The sequence below is a fragment of the Parasteatoda tepidariorum genome, chromosome 1 (assembly GCF_043381705.1).
Source record: "Parasteatoda tepidariorum isolate YZ-2023 chromosome 1, CAS_Ptep_4.0, whole genome shotgun sequence".
Taxonomy (NCBI): domain Eukaryota; kingdom Metazoa; phylum Arthropoda; class Arachnida; order Araneae; family Theridiidae; genus Parasteatoda; species Parasteatoda tepidariorum.
Window position 1 is genome coordinate 496,831 of NC_092204.1, and position 20,240 is coordinate 517,070.

Below are 20,240 nucleotides of genomic sequence, written 5' to 3' on the forward strand. Positions count from 1 at the left end.
TTCCAGTCTAAAATAAAGAAATCAATTTAGTAAAGCAAAAATACCACTTTAACAACTAAAGTCTCTAAAATTTAAAGGGGGAAAAAAACACTTAAAAGTGCCTTAACTGTTTTATGACAAGGATGTAATATAACTCTTTTAAAACCATGAATGCTAGTATTCCTATTTTCAACCTACCAACATTATTTTCTTGAGTTGCAGTAATTATAAGATTTAGAGAGCTTTTAGCTAAATCTTGCCTCGTGGGATTAATTATAATTTTATCATTTATGAGTCCTACACGAACAGCTCCAACTGGACCATTCCAAGGAATATCAGAAAGACTTAATGCTGCAGATGCTAAAAATTAAACAAACCAACATTTAAATACATTTAACAGTTTTACATTCAATAGCAATGTCATCTACTCAGTATTCAACAGTTTAAATAGATAGTATTCTATCATTGACATATCAAAACAATAATAACATTACTATGTTGGCAATAACTATTTCCCACATTACTGAATTAATAACAGTAGTATTTAGTGCCTGTTTTTTTTAAATTTAAATTACAAAATTATATTTTTATAGCATTAGCTAATTATTCAAACAGGGCGCATAGTCAGATTTTTCAACAAAAGATAAGCACCATTTAAGTACTTATTAACCACTCAAAAAAAATATTTTTAATCATTTTCCAAAAACAAATCATAATTAGGATCTGTGCAGTAATAAAAATTATTTTATTCTATTGTTTAAAGTTCTCAATTTATAAACATAAAATTTAGAAACATTTTCAGAAACTTTGCATAATCATGATAAAATAACTAGTTTCTGACAGGGTTTGTTGATTTAAATCAGCTTGATTTAAATCACAATTTAAACCATGATTTAAATCGAATGACTTTTATAAAAAAAACATTTGATTTAAATCGATTCTTTTTATAAATAGATAGTACAGTACAATCTAAACTGCGCAATTGCTTAGAAAATGAGAAAGCTGGAAAATTTTTGTTTCTTTTTATACAGTTTAGCAACAAATAACAAACTATTGTATTTATGTTATTAATTTCAAATCTCAGAATGAAAATGTCTATATCATTAAATTAAATAACCCATAATTAGAATTGTGCTGTCTCTTTTATCAATAAGTATTTTTTTCTTCAGAATATGTTTAAAGTATCTTTGACATTATCAGATTTTCTATAAAGAAATTTTGTGAAAAAAAATTCCAATGAGTACATAGATTTTTTTAAAAGTTTTTTAGCTTAACTTGCCTATTTTGGTATAGGATTAAAAAGAAATATTTTAATACAAAAATACATAGATTAAATATCTATTTATTTTTTGATGAATGACTACATTTATAAACACAATCTGTTACATTTATTTTGTCATTTTAAGAATCAAGAGGGAAAAAAAAAGAAATCACAATTTTTAATTAAAATTATGATTTGCTAATTGAAACTTTGTTTTAATAGTTAAAGTATTCATTATTTCAACTAATGCCTTAGTCTTATATTTAAAATAAATTAAATAGCATTTATATGTGCTATTAGAGTTACAATTTTTAAAAATAATTATTTTTCAAATTTTTTTACAAGACTCATTTTTTAGTAAAAATATTGTTACATGTACATAAATATCATTTTTTTTATGTTAAGAAAAAGCTTGATATTGCTTATATTTTGCAAATACACATTTTTTTAATGAATACCTAAGAATAGATAAAAGAATTTTACTTCAAAATTTATGAGAACAAATTGTAAGTTTACAAAATATCAAAGGGGATAGCTATGATGAATTACAGTAATTTTGTCAATAAATTTTCATTTTTCTGATCTACAAAATACATAGACATGCATGCATGCATGCATATATATATATATATATNATCCACATCAAGCAGTTGATTTGCGCATAAAAATATAATGCTCAGAGAAAAAAAAAATCCGGTGAAGTAAATTAAGACTCCCGGTTAAAAAACAATATTGAAGAAGAAAAAAAATAAGAAGCGAGATGTTATAAACAAAAATATAAAGAAAAAAAATTAATGCACGAACTGCTATAAGCAAAAAATGAAGAAAAAGCAATAATGAGAGCAATGCAATAAATAAAAAAAATGAGCAAAACTTATATTACTGTATATAAATATATATATATATATATATATATTCATCATCTACAGCATCAAAGTAATGACAGTAATAATTCAACTAAGAGATGAATTTATAATATACCTGCATTAATGCTCAAAATATCAGGATCATTGATACAATCTAATGCTAATAGATTACATGATATCTGTAAAAAAAAAATTTAAAAAATTACTGAACATGAAAAAGAAAGTAAAATAATCACAAAATATTTTTTTTAAAAATCAGCTGACTACTTAGATTTTTAAAATAAAAGTGAAGAAAATAAAAGACAGTCATAGGGTACATTGTTTAAAAAAAAAAATTAAGAATTCCAAATTTTTAAAAGGCTGATATCTGGCCTGTCAACCATTAAATTTAAAACATTGATAAAAACAACTTACAAAACATTATCAAGAATAAGTAATAAAATTTGCAAACATTTTATACACTTTAAAACATTTTTCTTCTTTTCACTTGGATATATTTAATGCTTTTATTAATTTTTTTATAATATTTCTTACATTTAAAAACTCTTATTTATTTATTTTCAATAAACATGCAAAAATTTGAATCATTTAGACAAGTTGGATAAAAAAAAAATATATTACTAGATACAACTCAGTATAATAATGCTTAATCAATATAATAAATCCAATTATATAGGCAATCAATAAAATAACATAAATTACTAATGCTATAAATATAGTTTTAAAAGTATAGATTTCATCTATTAATTTTTTTAAAAGGAGAGTTTAACGAAGGAAATAAGAGAAAAAATTTAAATTGCAAAAGGAAATTGCTTATTTATTTATTTTTTGCCTATGCTCCACTTGAAATAATGTATCAAAGGAACTTAGTGAAAGTTTCATAAAATATTTTTCCTAATATTTATATTAATTCATTAATTGGGACATACATGAAACATTTTCTCTTGAATATATATAAACTGCAATTCATAGAAGAGAAAAAAAAAGCACTTGATGCTTAATAAAATGTATAAATGTAATAATTTTTTGTAATTTTTTTAAAAAGAGCTTTTCCTTTTCACATACATGACATTGTCCCTGATTTTCAAAAAAAAAAAATTTACTTACTTTACATTCAATGCATTACTAAAGAAGTTTCAATTACATATGGGATTTTTTTTTAAAAATTGATTTTATAATTCGTGTTTACCAATATTCAAATACCTTGAATTTGTATCTATCAACTTATTAGTCATAACAAATAAGCTTAACAGTACGGGTGGAGAAAAAAAATAAGTGTCCGAAAATCCAGGATGGCCACAAACACTCAGAAAAAAAAAATTTGGCTGACTTTTCACTGATTCAAAATATTAAATTTTATAAGGCATTCAAAATAAATCATTTTCCTTGACTTTTTGGGAAATTTTAATTAAGCCCTGCCATTCATCTTTTCTTATCTGAATCCTTTTTAAGACGGCTGCACTCTGTAACAATAAGTTACTGATCTAGCGCAAAGCTTTTCTCAAAGAATTTGACTGTAATCATTTCATTTTGCAAGTTTTGTTTTGAGGTTTGCAGTGAAAATGTAATTTGTACAAATAAACTAGAAAAGAAAGAAAGAATCACCTGTGTTTCAAGAGAAAATCCTTTAGGGAAAAGTGGCCGGATAGATCTGTCTAAAAAATAAAAATGTAAGAATTACAATTAAAATACAGAATGAGTCCGTTATATTAATAACGTTGTAGCCATTCAAAATAGACGATGATATATTGCCTTCACAAATTTAATGTTAAAATTGCATTAAAGAAAAAATGTGTTTCATGGGGAAAATGGCTGGTTGGATTTGTCTAAAAATAAAATTTTACGTATGGCTATTAAAATACAGTTATAATAGCAATTCATAATAGAAGATGAAATCGTCTTTTTGTGTGTGTGTTGCTATAAGCAAATACAAAAAATCAATGCTAAAATTGCAATAACCAAAGCTTAAAGATGAAATAAACGTATTTACCTCATTGTCTTTTATTTCGGACCGCTATTTTTTTTATTAAAAATGCAGATCTAGCTCTGACATGACATTTGTATTTTTAATTACACCTCTATTTTAAATTACAACTCTGTATTCAATAAATTTATTTTATGAATTTAGAAATATTTATGACAAGAACAGTAAAAAAAAAATTCAGCAATTTGAGCTGCACATCACTAATACTCCTCACAATCCTCAGATTCATTCTCCACACGAGAATATGAATTATACTAATGGTTAATATCTATAAATTAATGATTAATATTACTTAATTATATTACAAAAGTTTACAATGAATGCCTTCAATAACTTTTGACTTCATGATAAGATTTTTGAGTCCTTCATTCTCACACTTTAAGCTGATCACGTAAAAGAAACATATTAGTTAAACATTTATTTAAAAATTGAAAACAAAAATCTATTTTTATAAAGGTTCAAATAGGTAATTTAATATGCATAATTTTACAACAAAAAAAAATGGTTGAAGAGTTTAAAAGATAATTTATAAAAAGTTCATAACTAAAATAGTAAAAAAAAAATGTTTTAAAAATATTAAAAATAATAATATTACCAATAACTCTACTAGTTAGTATTTCTTTGTCAGTTTCACCAAATTCTCTTCGCTTCCGAGTCATCGGTATACGACCAGCTGCAGCCGCTTTTTGACGAAAATCTACCTATCGAAAAAAATATTAGTTATCATTCAAAACATCGCCTTAACATTAAAAACAAGGAAACATTATCAAGATGTATCACTTAGACTTAATTCTCTTTACGCCAGATGGCGCATGAAAAATAACTGTATTATTACGAAAAAATCAAACTTTGAAGCATAATAACAGAAAGTTTTAGCAAAATAGAATTGGTAGGACTGTTCAGTTAGTCACAAAAATCAAGCATTTGGCAATTACTTTTTAATATTTGAAGTAAAAACTTTAAAAAAAAATTTTAAAAATAAAAATCCTCAAGGATAGTCAAACAAAATTTTTCATTTAATCATAAAATTAAGTAAAAGCTTTATAAAATTTTTTAATAAATTAATTTTTTTAAAAAAAAGCCTAAAAAATATATTAACATCTTTTTATATCATTTTTTAAAATAAAATANTAATAATATTTTTTAAAATAATATAAGCATTTTTTTTAAAGCTTTCAAAAGCAAATAAAAAAAAATTTCAAAATCTGAAAATCCATAAGAAATTTTCAAATAAAATTTTTCATTTAATCATAAAATTAAATATTAAGCTTAATAAAGATTTTTAATATTTTTTTAAAAAAAATAAGAAGCTTAAACAAATATATTCTAATATTTTTATATCATATTTAAGTGAATTCACTCCTGTAAAAAAATGAAGAAATACATTCAAACATCATTAGGAATTTTTAAAGCATAAGATACATATTTTGAAAAGATTTAATACAAGTGTTTCGTATCAACGTGAATTTTGAGGAATCGCTAAGCTTGTAAAACAAAATTAATAACAATTGCATTTAAATAAAATATTCAAAAAAAAAAATAAAAGCTCATTGATGAAAGTGACAGTTTTAAACAAAAAGACAATTTACAAAACCCACAAAACTTACTATTTGTTAATCTTTTCTTACGCTCAACTTTAAGAATAATCAAATTCACAAAAAAGAAAATAAACACAGTGAAAAAAATAATAATTATTTTTTTAACAGTTTGTAAAAGGAAGTGTTGAAAATAAACTGGGATTAACTATTTAGTCCTATAAATACAAACAAGTGACACAAGTGTGTCAATACAATACGAGTGTGTCTAGTTCAGACAATAGTCTATACAGGCAGTATAAGAAATACTTACTGTAAGCGGAACAAAAGAAGACGGTGAAGATTTTCTGGGGTCACAAACAGCAGTAGCCATAACAGATGTTTCTCCCAACTTTGCAACACAGCAGCCATCCGTTATCTTTGCAATCTTACCAATTGAAAATCTAATTGGCTCTCTAAGATTAAAAAAAAAATAACAATCATACTTTTCATAACAAACGCTATGAAATTGTGAAAGAAACGTCATGAATCAAATGTATTAAAAATAGTGATAGTGCAAATTCGAAACTCCTGCATCGAAACAACATTGTATTAAACATCCATACGAAAAAATCAAAAAAACAAATGACAAAAATTGAATGGAATTGTCAAGAACCAAACGCCTCAAAAAAGTGATAACTGGAGTTCAAAATGCACCTTTCGTAATAACGTATTAAATACATCAGAATTTGAAAAACCATACGGAAACGATTCGAAAAAAATTGTTAATTAAAGACAGAACAAGATTTATTTCCGCCGAAAAAACTATCAGAAAAGTACGTGACCAAAAAATTGGAGCAAATAAGTTTATTTTTTTCCACCCTTTAATATATCGTGGCCCATATTTAATTAGGAATGCTGGAAGGAATTTTTTTATTCATAGGACAAACAGGGCGTCATGAATGAATCCTGTGTTTGTAAACATATATTTTTTAATCAGTTTTTAAAACAGAAATAAAAATGCGTGCCACAATCCTTGTAAATGCCTCTAAAAATATAAAATGAATTATCTCAATTTAAAAGGTGAAAACAGATGGTTTTTTTATATATATATATATATGCCCACTTTCTCCCTGTATCCACTTTACCCACCTGACACAACAGCTTGTCTTAAAATTAATACATTTCAGGGGTCTGTTTAGAAGAAATTTGGGTTGGTTAACGGACTCTTCACAAAATATCTTTTTATAAAAAACGGATCCTTCACAAAATATTTTGACTCAAAAACGGACCCTTCACAAAATGATTTTTCTTTTAATCAGACCCTTCACAAATTTGTTCATCTTCATTATTGTTTTGTTAATCAAATAAACTCTTCCCAGGGCAGAAAACAAGAAAGATGGATGTAAACGAATTAAGTTTTGTCTTCGGCAGACGATTCTTCCATTATTCGTCCGAAATGAATATTCTGCGTTAAGCAGTATAGGCTAAATACCAAATATTTGTAGGTTGCATCTCTAATTCAGAAGCAGCAATTGCTGTTAATTATTGAAAATTTATTTTCTTTTATTATAATTTTACAGTGCCGAGCATAATCTTTTATCTATTTACAATGTAAAAACTCCTTGAAAAAGTTTTTTGCAATAACCGGACCCGATTCGCATAAGTTCATAAAAGCAGGACCCTGGTTGAAAGAATGTGAGTAATTTTTTCACAATTTCACGAAAACCGGACCTTTTGGAAAATGTCTGGACAGACCCCTGCATTTACAACAAAAGCAAGTTTTTTAAAATATCAAAAGAAATCTCATCCTCAGTTTAAGAAGTACTGTTCTCATTATAGTTTATTTTAGACTATTTTAACTGTTTTTTTTTTTTATCAGTGCAAGTATGCTAATTGAGCTGTTTCTAGGACAGGAATTACATTTTCTATTTATTTAGGGTGTTAAAGTATTTAGTTTTACATTATGAAATCAAACAACTACTTTTACTCACATACTTTTATTTTTTATAGCATTTCTTATTAAATTTTCAGAAAATAACCTAAAACTAAATAAATTTGCATTTTCGTATTTTAGGATTCATATTTCATGGATGTAATCTTCTAACAATGGAAAAAGAAATACTGCGAATTTCTGTTCTTATCTGTTTCTTTCATATATGTTTCTTAAATCAACATTAAGGGCTGTTATAATTCTGGTAGAAATATTGTAATTAAAAATACAAAAGGCATGAAACAACGAAAAGTTCAAAAACTACAGTTCTCACCCTCCAATGTCAACTTGAATCATATCTAATGAAGCATTATTCCATTTACGACGTCGGAAAACATTGTAACTTTTTAGGACTTTATTTCTTACAGCTGGAAATTTTGCAACTAAACAAGAGGCCATCTTAATGATTTTACTAGGCGAAGTTGTGTTTATAATTTTCGGAAAAGAAGGATTACAAATTTAATGCGAACAAATCACTTTGAAAAGTAAACATTAAATAGAAATAAATATGTATTTCGCAGTTTAAATTTTCTAATTTCATCTTCAAATAATATGGTTTTAACTGAATATTTCTGCCCTACATGACTCCTTACTAAATAAATTTTTTGATGGCTGACGGACTTGATAATAAAATACACCTATTTGATTGGCTGATACTATCATTGTGTGTCTGTGTAACTAATCCCCTCACTGTCTAACGGCAGTTAGACATTATCAGTGAGTCCACACACTCAAAAAATCCAGCAGGGCTAGCAAAGGGTCCGTCGCGAAAGTCTCCTTTGAAAACTATAATTGCTTTCATCGTTATCATATTTGGCATTTCTATTCCTTGCTTGGCAAAAAGAATCATTTCAGAATTTGCTTCTTTCGTCGTCCTCTGTCCCGCAGTGAATTGATCATTAAAACACGGTTCCCAGCAGATCACCAAAGTTAAGCATCACTGGCTGTGGTCAGTGTGCGGGTGGGTCACCACTTAAATCAGTCTGCGTAGGGACCGAGGGTGTGCGGTATGGGTCCTCGTTAAACTGTTCTACCGCAAAATGCTCGATTTCACGTGTAAATCGTCGGGTTACCGAGGCGAAAGTGCCATCCCCTCTGCAGATGATCGAATTTGTGATGACATGTCTTCGATCATCCTCAGGGATGTTTCCCCGACCGTTGCCAATAGCCCATTATGTACCTCCCGTGCGACATAAATGAATAACAACAACATAATCGTCCTTTAATATTAACAGCTTGTCTTTATAAGGAGACGTGGGTAGAGGAATTAATAATTTCTTTGCCACCTGTTCTTCAACATTTTCTACAAGCGTACGGAAATAAGAGAGTTTGGAAATTAGAATAATTTAAAAAATTTACATCCTTGTGTCATTTTCTTAAAATTTATTATGAGAAATTTTCTGTCAAATATAATGTCTTCTTTTTAAAGTTACATTTGTTTGTTTATTCAATTATTCATTGTGATTTATGAGTATTCGCATCGAATATTTATTTTGGAGATAAAAATGTAATTATTTTCTCTGTAAAATTAAGTAATAAAAAATAAGAATTTTTCTTCTCTCTTAATAGGACAATCATAAGTTTTAAAATGTAAACTGTTTAAAACTAATTGAAAGAAGTTTTCGAAGTTTAATTATTCCAATCTCCAAATGAAAATGTTATTAATACGGGAGGCCATTAACTTTTTTTTTTTTTTAAGAAAGGGGAAAAAATTCAAATTTTTTCGAAAGAAATGTGTAATAATGAGGTCAATTATTTTGCTGTTAACATATTTACAATATGTTAATTTTTCCTCCAATATATTATTGTTTTATTGACTTCATACTTAATTATTCTAGGCAATGAGCCATGATTGGTCTGTAGTTAAACACTGACATGTTGGGAAGAACTAAGGTTCGATTCTCCTCAGCGACTTCAAGCCGCAATTGCCCGAAGAGTAATTGTACTTTCAGACAATTGTCTGGAAAGTAAAAGGGGCCCACTCGTAATTCAGCCCACATTACTCCAATTAGACCGTTGGTCTCGAAATTGTGGAAGTAAACCTTAATGAACCTCTGGTCCACAATGGGCTGCTATGGGAATGTTTTATTTTTATTCCATACAATAAATAATGATCCATTTATAAATAAAAATATTAAAAAAAAGAAATTAATTCGCAACTAACATGTTGTTGTTACTTTACGTCGCACTAGAGCTGCACAATGGGCTATTGGCGACGGTCTGGGAAACATCCCGGAGGATGATCCGAAGACATGCCATCTCAATTTTGATCCTCTGCGGAAGGGATGGCACCCCCGCTTCGGTAGCCCGACGACCTGCGCGCGAAGTCGAGCACTTTACGGTAGCACAGTTTAACGAGGACCCATACCGCACACCCTCGATCCCTACGCAGACAGATCCAAGTGGTCACCCACCCGCACACTGACCGTAGCCAGTGATGCTGGACTTCGGTGATCTGCTGGGAACCGTGTCTTAACGATCAGTCCACAGCGGGACCGCAACTAACATGAAGACGTAATTTTGTAATATCCCCCGAATCGAATAAAAAATCATTTGTCAATCACAAAATCTCGTTGAATATCAAATAAAATAACATATTCTATCATACTTTAAAATGAAAATATAGTTTCAGAGGCTAAAAAAAAAAATAATTATAAAATTAGCTGAAATTATTTAAAATAAATTTATTTGCTGAATTTAATAAAAGAACAGTAATTAAGTAGACGAAGATATAATTAACTCGACCTTATGCCGAATTTTTCGCAGCAATAAATAATAGACCAGCATATAAAGAGATGAAATAAAAATTATTATTTTATAAAATTTTTAATTATTCGATGTTTGAATTAATCCTTTTATTCATAGCACTGAAAGGCTTTGACAGAGTCTCTCCCCCCCCCCATTTAACACGAAGTTTCTACCAGGTCAGACTTTTTAATATTTTCTTTTACAATCACAGGAAGGCTTCTGCACCACTCGTTATCAATCACTATCTCCGGAAGAAGTTACTTTTGCACGTTCTTCTCACTCTTTTCTCTTAATTCTGATCATCAAAAAGTTCTCCACGAAGGCAAATTTATCCCAATACTTGGACATAGGAGTTCCCTTGTCTTCTGGATTGGGTACAAAATTACAAGACTACGCAGTTCAACATTAGCAGTCGTAAACCCAAAAATTGCTGTCGGCTGTTCAACGACGTTATAATAATAAAAAAAAATATTTAGTCTTTGAAATTTTATTATTTTTTCATCGTTTGGTTTCATCAATACTGGTCTTAAAATTTTATTTTATGTCAGATATAGTTAGTTGAATTTACGGCTTTGGAACCGGCATGTTTTTAATTAACAATTATTTTTATTCATTAAATTAACATTCATTATTTTAAATTGCGCTACTTCCAATTTTTACGCATTTTAAATTAAACAATTAAACTTCAGCATTTTTTTAAAAAAATTAAGTCATATTTGCTAGTTTATTACCATTACATTACTTATGCATAAGTTGAATATAAATGCTCTAAATGGGGGTTTTCGTTGAAATAAAAATGAAAAAAAAAAATGTTGAGAATGGTTATCAGAGAAACATTCTTTGTTGAATTAGATTATTTTGCATTTTTCAATAATGCATATCTTTTTCCTCATTCATCCAATATTTTGTGTCTCTCAGTGGAATGATCGAACTGGAGACACGGTTCCCAGTAGAACACCGAAGTCAAGCATCACCGGTCAGTCAGCGGGTGGGTGACCACTTTGCGTAAGGACCGAGGGTGCGTAGTATCGGTTTTTGTTAAACTGTTCTACCATAAAGTGCTGGACTTCGTGCGCAGGTCGTCGACCTACCAAAGCAGGAGAACCATCCCCTCTGCAGAGGATCACAATTGTGAATCTTCGGATCATCCTCAGGGATGTTTCCCAGACCGTCGCCAATAGCCCATTGTGCAGCTCTAGTGCGGCGTAAATAAAGTACTTGCCCACCTTACTTAAAAGCTTGATAAGAATAACAAATTCAAGCTTAGACCTTGACTTTTAGTTTAAAACATCACTCACATTATTTAAACCATTCTGCTAACATCTACATTCAAAATTTCAAAGAATTCTGTAATAAACTTTTTTTTTTGGTAATGCGTGTCAGCGTAAAGTTTTCTCAAAATCAACGTTCTTCAGAAGAAGTACTGAAATGTAAGGAAATACTGACAAAAAAAAATCATTATTCGAAAATGAATTTTATTAAGTTTATTATCGAGTATATTCAAACAAATACGGGTTCAAATACTCAAAACAAATCTTAGTTTTTAGTTTCGTTTTCGTAAATTTACTTCCGGTTTCGTCTGTTTTTATACAGAAAAAAAGACTGTTTAACTCCATATCTAAAAATCGGAGATAATAATTTTAAAGTGTTTCGGAAAGCTGGCGAACTTAAGTTTAAATATGAATAGTAAGGAATCAAAATTTTCGTCGAAATCGAATCCCTTAATTGGCGTTGGCGAGTTTCAAATTATCTCAATTTTATTGAAAGAAAAATCAAATGCAGCAACATGTTTTCATTTTAAATCTTCCGTTGTAGAACTGCCGATTGTTCTTGATTAAGTCACATTGGGAAACTGAAATCGGTGTTTGTAAGTGTAAAATTTTCGGGTTTTTTTCCTTCCCTCTTGATAAACATGAAGCTAATAGTAATTTTATCTATTTTTTTTTATTTAATTCGTCTCTTGATAGCGTTGAATTAACTGTCTCCAGAATTATTAATTATAATCATTAGTGATTTTTTTTTTAAATAATTGCATTAGCTGTTAAATTTTGGAGAAATTACCAAAAACTGTTTTGTTCGGTTTTTCAATGAATTTGTTTTTGAACAATGTTTAATATATGAATTTGTTGGTTAAATAAAAACAGTACTTATTTGTGAATTTATGTTTTTATAAATTTATTGAAAATAATGATGATTAAAATATATTAAAATACTTTGCAATTTTTATGTGTCGCCGTTTTATTTTAAGACTTAAATTATTTTTTACCTTGCAATTTAAGCGAATTTATAAAATTTAATATATGCTTTATGAAGTAGGAAAAAAACTTTCTTTTGGCTCATTAATGTAAATGATATAAAAGTTTAATTTAATGTTCATTTCTCCATTAATTTAGATCTAAATTAAGATTTATTTGTTGCTTTATGTTATTTTATAAAGATCGTTGAACAGCCAACCCAATTTTTTTTTTTATCTTTACGACTACTGAATTTCAATTTCGCTACGTCATCGCTGTGGTCCGTGCAAGCCGAAATTCGTATCGACAAACTGTCCCTGGAATTCGAACCCGGTTCGCCTCATTAGAAGGCGAACGCTTTATCCCCTGAACAGCCAGTACTCCTAAATTAAGATTGTTGTTATGTATCTGATACTATTGGTATTTTGTTTCTGTAACTGATACAAAAATGAAATGGCATTTAACGAACTTTAGTTGACATACCTTCTTATGATACATAGGGTTTAGACATTATTATAATAGTTATTCAAAGTTTCAAAAAAATCAAGATCGATAATTAAAAACAAAGATTACTTTATTATAACTTCACATTTTTTACCACTGAATTATCAAATGAAATTAACTTAAAAAGATCAACAGGAAGCAAGCTATTTACAATCAATCCAGACAATGAGATGGCCCGAGTTCGAATTCCAACGATGGCTGGTCGATTCGAATTCCGCACCCGACTCCCACGGACCTAAGTGCTGACGTAAACTATCCTCAGGGTTAGTCCTATCATGATTAGAATCCCCTTGGCATTTTTTTCGTGATTTTCCCCTCAATGTAACGCTGTCACGGGTTAATTCTATCAAAAGTCCTCCACGAAAGCAAGTTTCTTCCAAATACTTGATCCAGGAATTCCCTTGTCTTCTGGATTGGGTTCACAATTAAATGGCTACGGACATGGGGAGCCGTAAACTCAAAATTGGGGTTCAACCACCGGGGGTAAAGTAAAATAAAATAAATCCAAACAAAAACATAATTTTGTTGCTTTGTTGGTGGTTTTGTAGTAATGTTTGGTGTGCCTACATTTGAAGATTCCTCCATTACAACGTCCACCACTCTGAGCACTCGATTCAGAATCCGATCATTCTCTTGGATGAATCTTGTTTTAAAGCTTTTTTTTTTCCGAATTGCATTTTCCCTTGTCTATTTTGAGTTAATCACACATTAAACATCACTGTTATCTCCTATGTTTCAATAATAAAAATGTATTGGAAATTTTTTAGGAATGATTGACACCTTGAACTTGCCGTAATAGGGGATCAGTTTACTGAACCCTATAGTGCAGAGGTCCCCAAAGTAGTCTATATAGACCCCCAGGGGTCTATTTAACAAAAGTGGGGGTCGATCTGAGACAGGGGGACGAATGGAGGTCGATCCGAATCGGAAGGGTCGATTGTGGGTCGGAAAAAAAAAACAGTTCTCAATACGCAAATCACACATACCTAATTAAGAATGTAAAATTTGTGAATTTTTTCTATAATTGACTCAGTATCAGTTTCTTTATAAAACATAAATTAATAAACGTATAATTATTGAGGTGAAACAAGTATTTACGTACCACCGCGCAGTGGCACGAACACAGCGCAGTTTATAAGTCATATGCTGTTGTTGTTGTTAATTTACGTCGCACTAGAGCTGCACAATGGGCTATTGGCGACGGTCTGGGAAACATCCCGGAGGATGATCCGACAACATGCCATCACAATTTTGATCCTCTGCGGAGGGGAAAGTAACATATCTTCNTAGTACAGCCCGCGACAAAACTATAGCACACTTTGTATTTTTTTACGAAAATTACAAAATTGACCAATTTTGACGAAAATTAAAATTGACCAATTTTGAACCCAATATAGCGAACCTTGCAAAAAAACACCAGGCACACCCGTCTCATTGATCAAGAATCAATAAATCTTTAGTTACTTTATTATATCTACTTATGCAAAATTACTTATTATTTAATAATAAGGTATTTAAATTTTGATATTAATATATTTTTCATAAAACTATTTTTACACAGTGTACTGTTACTCTAATAAATGTTTAAAATCATAAAATAAATGTACAAACACAGTATCTAATAGAATTTTATTTTAATTAACAGAAAATTACTTTTGTGGGGATCGATGGAGATTTCGAAAAATTATATAGGTGTCGATGATCAAAAAAGTTTATTTATTAACTGTGAGTGGTCTTTTTTAATTGGAAATTTTTAAAACATTGATTTAAATCTGAGTGCAAAGCATTTTTTCGGTGTGAAAGCAACATTTTTTTTTACAAGCATTGTGATATCTTTATTCTTCTTCTTCTTTTTTTTTTTAAGAAAAGTAATACTTCAAAAAAAATAATGAAAAGTGTTAAAAGTTTTAAAAATGTTCAAAACCATCGCATTCTCTTATTTTATGATATTACTAGCTGAATATCCGTTCTACGTTCGAGTTGGAAAAAACTTCCAACTAATAAGTGTTGAACACCACTACAAAGTCATGCACAAAACTTTTAGACAAATAATAAAGTTTAAATGATTCCCTTATCGGTTGCTTCACTTTATTGTGGATTAAGCAAAAAAAGTGTGTGAAGTCCCTCCGCACGGAAGAAGTTAAACTTCGTAACCTGCGACGTTAATTGTAGAAGAATCAGCAGTCGTCGAAGAATCACTAATTCTATTCAACGACTCTTTTTCCTGCTCCCTAATAAATTATATGTGTATCAAATCAAACTAAAAAAAATATTTATAGAAAAACAATACTTTTATGACTTTTATTATTTTTATGCTAGTGAGAACCAAAACAATATGGAAATGAATGAGGGAAAACTGGATCCTACCACGTGATTTCCCGGCCAATAAAAATGTAGCGTTAAGCGTTTAACGCTTCCTCGTTGGAAGTCGCATAAGAAGTATAACTTAAAAAAAAAAAAAAAGCATCAGAAAAAGGATTCATCCAATCAATATGACGACTGTTTTCAAGTATTATCTGACGTAATGCTGTTGCTCAAGGCAACTCATAATAATTAAAAGTTACCACTGTCAAGCTTCTTCTACTTATCTATCTATCTAATAATTGTATCATGTACAGTATTGTGCAGCTGTGTTTAATATTAAAATACTTTCTACCTATATAAGAGAATATTTGATACCTATTAAAATGACTATGATGCCAGTAGAGCGCCCGTTTCCAAAATTATTCATAATTGATGTCAATAACAGTATGGCCACTTTTTACGGTACCCCGAAACGAATAATTACGCTTTCTCCTCTTAAGTTTTCTTTTTAGTTTTTAGCCTATTTCTTTAATTTCAATTAGCACTTAGTAAGGGCCGGGATAGCTTGGTGGGTAAGGCACTGGGCCCATGTCCAAGAGGTTGTGACTTCGATCCCCACCGGCAGTGCAGAGTAAGACTCCCCGTGTAGTAAATGGTGACTGATGCACGTTAAATCTGTTGGGTCTTAAAGTCCTCCATGTCCCCATAACAAATCATAGATCCCGGAGTTTCTTTGTCTTCTGGATTGGTTCAAAATGACTAGACTACGGAGTTGAACAGTAGTAGTAGTCGTTACCCCAAAATTGGGTCGGCTGTTCAACGATGGTTATAAAATAGAATAAAATGAAATAAAATTAGTACTTAGTAGAGCGATGGCTGAGGGTATACAGCGTTCGCCTTTCAATGAGGTGAACCGGGTTCGTATTCCAGCGAAGGCAGGTCGATACGAACCCGCATCCGGCCGAACCGACCACAGAGTTGACGTGAAATATCCTCAGTAGTAGANGAAAGAGCCGGGATAACCTGGTGGGTAAGGCACTGGGCCCATGTCCAAGAGGTTGTGAGTTCGATCCCCACCGGCAGTGCAGAGTAAGACTCCCCGTGTAGTAAATGGTGACTGATGCACGTTAAATCTGTTGGGTCTTAAAGTCCTCCATCTCCCCATAACAAATCATAGCTCCCGGAGTTTCTTTGTCTTTTGGATTGGTTCAAAATGACAAGACTACGGAGTTGAACAGTAGTAGTAGTCGTTACCCCAAAATTGTGTCGGCTGTTCAACGATGGTTATAAAATAGAATAACATAAAATAAAATTAGTACTTAGTAGAGCGCTGGCTGAAGGTATGCAGCCTTTCAGTGAGGTGAACCGGGTTCGTATTCCAGCGATGGCAGGTCGATACGAACCCGCATCCGGCCGAACCGACCACAGAGCTGACGTGAAATATCCTCAGTAGTAGACGGATCATCGGTTAACGTTCCGTTGCCGTGAGGCTATTCGTGGAAGGTTCTCGTGGTCTTCCTCTCCATGTAAAACAAATGCGGGTTAGTTCCATCAAAAAGTCCTCCTCTAAGACATAATATCTCCCAATACTTGATCCAGAAGTTCCCTCGTCTTCTGGATAGTGCTAAAAAATTACAAGGTTACGGAGTTGAACATTAGTAGTCGGGTCGGCTATTCAACGACGGTTAGTACCAAAATTCAGCAAGCATCATTGACGTCAATAATAGTTGCAGATCTTTTTTTACGCTCTCCTAAGCGAGCTGGATAACATTTCTCCTTTTAGTACATTGCTTTACTTCAATTAGTAATTTACCAAAATTTATTATTATTGCCATAAATAACAATCTTGGTGTTTTTTACGCTTATTCCACAACAAATGGTTATACATATTTTGTTTTTCATTTCAAAACTTATTTTTTTATTTCGATCACCGTCGATTTTAAATAATTTTATTTAATAAAAGCACATTTTAAAATCACATAAACACGCGGTTTCAGATAATCTTAGAAATAATAGTTTGGTGATGTAGTTTGTTTATGCTACCATGATGCCTGGCATAACAAATAATGTAATAAAATAAGTAGGAAAAAATGCGTAGTAAACAACTTTTTTGATTTAAGATAATGCTAACATTACTGATGTTATCTTTAAAATATTTGGAAAAAAAAACACAATCGTTAATAGTTAACTTTAAAATACTAGCTAATAAGAAAATTCTATTTTTAAGTGGCTCTGAATTTAAAATTTAAATAAAGAAAACGTGCTTCGTAGTTTTATTTATAATTTTACTCATTTAGGTTCATTTTGAATCTCGTATTTTTAGAGTTTACGCAATTCGGTATACAGACACACAAAAATTCTTTATGTCTATAGATTAGTTGTTGTCCTACCCGATGGCTTTACATTATTAGATTATTAGGCAAACACATTTTTAGTAGTCCATCCTGTTAAATTAGAGATTGACTGTGTTTGGCGTGCTCGAGGCAACTCATAATATTTAAAAATTTTCACGCTACTTTCTCTTATATAATAATTGTATTATAAAAATGTGCGGTATTGATACAGTTGTCACCCAATTTACTGCGTATATTTGGAACCTATTAAAAGTGCACCCATTACCCTTTCTGTCGGCTTATAGAGGACTATTGAGGAGTCTATAGAGGACAAACAAACACACATTCACTTTTATATATATAGATAAATGATTTTCCTACTGACTTAATCTCTCTTTTTCTTTCCCTTCGTGTTTTCTAAAAAAAAATGTGCGAAATGAAAAGGAATACTATGTTTCAACTTAAATTGAATTTTTTTAAACGTTCTTAAAAACATAACTTCATAAATTGATTATATTAAATTTTATAAAAGTAATCATAATTGAAATACTATGAAAATTAAATTACAACGAGACATTTCATGCGCTGAAACATGTTACAGCCATAGAGTAATGCATAATCAGGGCTCAAAGTTATCCTTAGTTTCCGTAAGAGAAGGGAAGCGTCTTTAATTATTAAACATATCAATAGAGGTCCTAAAATTTCTGTGATTTTTCAAATTTTTGTTGAAATTAACAGTAAGAAAAATTATTTATCTAAAAACTAATTTAAGAAATTTCATGATAGAAAGTAAATTATAAAATGAACGACATTAATCTACTTCCAGTATTAGAGCCAATTACTCTTAATTTGATGGCATATATATATAAAAGCATTCCATGTGAGAGAAATATACAAAAAACTCTTATTTTACTACTCCCTCCTCATCGCTACGCCATACTCTTATGTTTTTCACAGGAAACTTCTCGTATCTTGCTACGACTTAACGATATTCCATATTAAGACAATTTTCTTCCCTCGTTTGTAAAAAAAAAAGAAAAAAAATAGATATCACCCTGAATAACTTTTGTTCTAATGATCTGATTTTTAATCTTAATGGTTCCTGCCGGTGACCTCAAATATGCAAATTATGTAGTGCTAACTATTAATTACGTTACAAAATTGGATACAGAAACGTACTTTTCATGAACAAACATAATTTTTTTTTACATATTAGGATTTTTAACCTAAAAAAAAAAAAAAAAAATCGATATCACCCTGAATAACTTTTGTTCTAATGATCTGATTTTTAATTTTAATGGTTCCTGCCGGTGACCTCAAATAAGCAAATTATGTAGTGCTAACTATTAATTACGTTACGAAATTGGATACAGAAACGTACTTTTCATGAACAAACATAATTTTTTTTTTACATATTAGGATTTTTAACCTTCAAAATATAAGAGGTAGCCGCAATCTGGGAAATACGTTCCCCATAATTTGGTCAGGAGAGCGATCCGAAGTTCGAACCCCTTAATTTTAATTTCACTTTTTGCGTTTTAGTCATACTTTTAAAACGAATTAAGCACTAATCGTTTTCACTTATAAAACCCATTTCTTCTTCAGCACGACAGCCCCTTACAAGTCTTGGCTGCCTCAACCCCGCGTAGCCTCCTCTCATCCATGGCAACTTTTTTCCAGTTGTTAATCTTTGAGATCTTTAGTAGTGTCATCCAACCATCTAGTTGGAGGTCTTCCTCTGGCCCGAGATCCAGAGGGATTTTTGAGGGTGGCGATTCGTACTGCATTGTTTTCTGGACCTCTCCAGATATGGCCAAGCCATATTAATCTATTGCTTCGGATGACCTCCACTATTTGTGACTGTCCATAGAGTCTATATAATTCAAAGTTGTATCTGATTCGCCAACAGCCTCTTTCCTGTACTGGGCCAAAAATATTTCTAAGGATTTTCCTTTCAAAAACAACAAGAGTACGCTGATTGTCTGCGTTTAGTGTCCTTGTTTCACTTGCATAGAGCAATACAGGTAGAATATGAGTCTTATAAATTTTAATTTCGATTTTTCGACTGATTAGGCTTGATCTTAATTGCTTTCTTAGTCCAAAGAAACACTTGTTTGCCATTTTAATTCGGTTGTCTACTTCTTTTTTCATGCTGTTTTGGTCATTGATCATTGTTCCAAGGTATTTGAATTCATTAACCTTTTCAAAGGTGTAACGATTTATGAAAAAAGGATTTACAGTTGTGGCTGTAGATTCCATAAATTTAGTTTTATCTTCGTTGATGGTAAGGCCCATATTTGTGGCAGAAGTTTCAAGAGCCAGAAAGGCCTCTCTCACTGCTCTCTCTCTTTCTCTGACCTTCCTATGACATCGATGTCATCAGCATATGCCAGTAATTGAACTGATCTATTCCAAAGGGTGCCTCTTCGGTCTAATCCACTATCTCTGATACATTTCTCCAGAGCTAGATTAAAGAGTAGACAGGCGAGGAAATCCCCCTGACGCAGGCCTCTCTCTGTT

At 30.7% G+C, this 20,240-nt stretch overlaps 1 protein-coding gene across 1 annotated transcript in view; it reads right to left on the reverse strand.

The window, feature by feature from the left end:
- Positions 1-8,304, reverse strand: part of LOC107447348 (polyribonucleotide nucleotidyltransferase 1) — a 40,982-nt gene extending 32,678 nt beyond the window's left edge. The window contains exons 1-6 of the mRNA XM_043055759.2: positions 7,872-8,304; positions 5,939-6,080; positions 4,686-4,791; positions 3,712-3,761; positions 2,222-2,285; positions 178-339 (exon numbers count right to left, since the gene is read on the reverse strand). Coding sequence (XP_042911693.1) covers positions 178-339; positions 2,222-2,285; positions 3,712-3,761; positions 4,686-4,791; positions 5,939-6,080; positions 7,872-7,996 — 649 coding nt within the window. The 5' untranslated portion in view covers positions 7,997-8,304. The remainder of the gene's footprint in view (positions 1-177; positions 340-2,221; positions 2,286-3,711; positions 3,762-4,685; positions 4,792-5,938; positions 6,081-7,871) is intronic.
- Between the last annotated feature and the right edge of the window lie 11,936 nt (positions 8,305-20,240).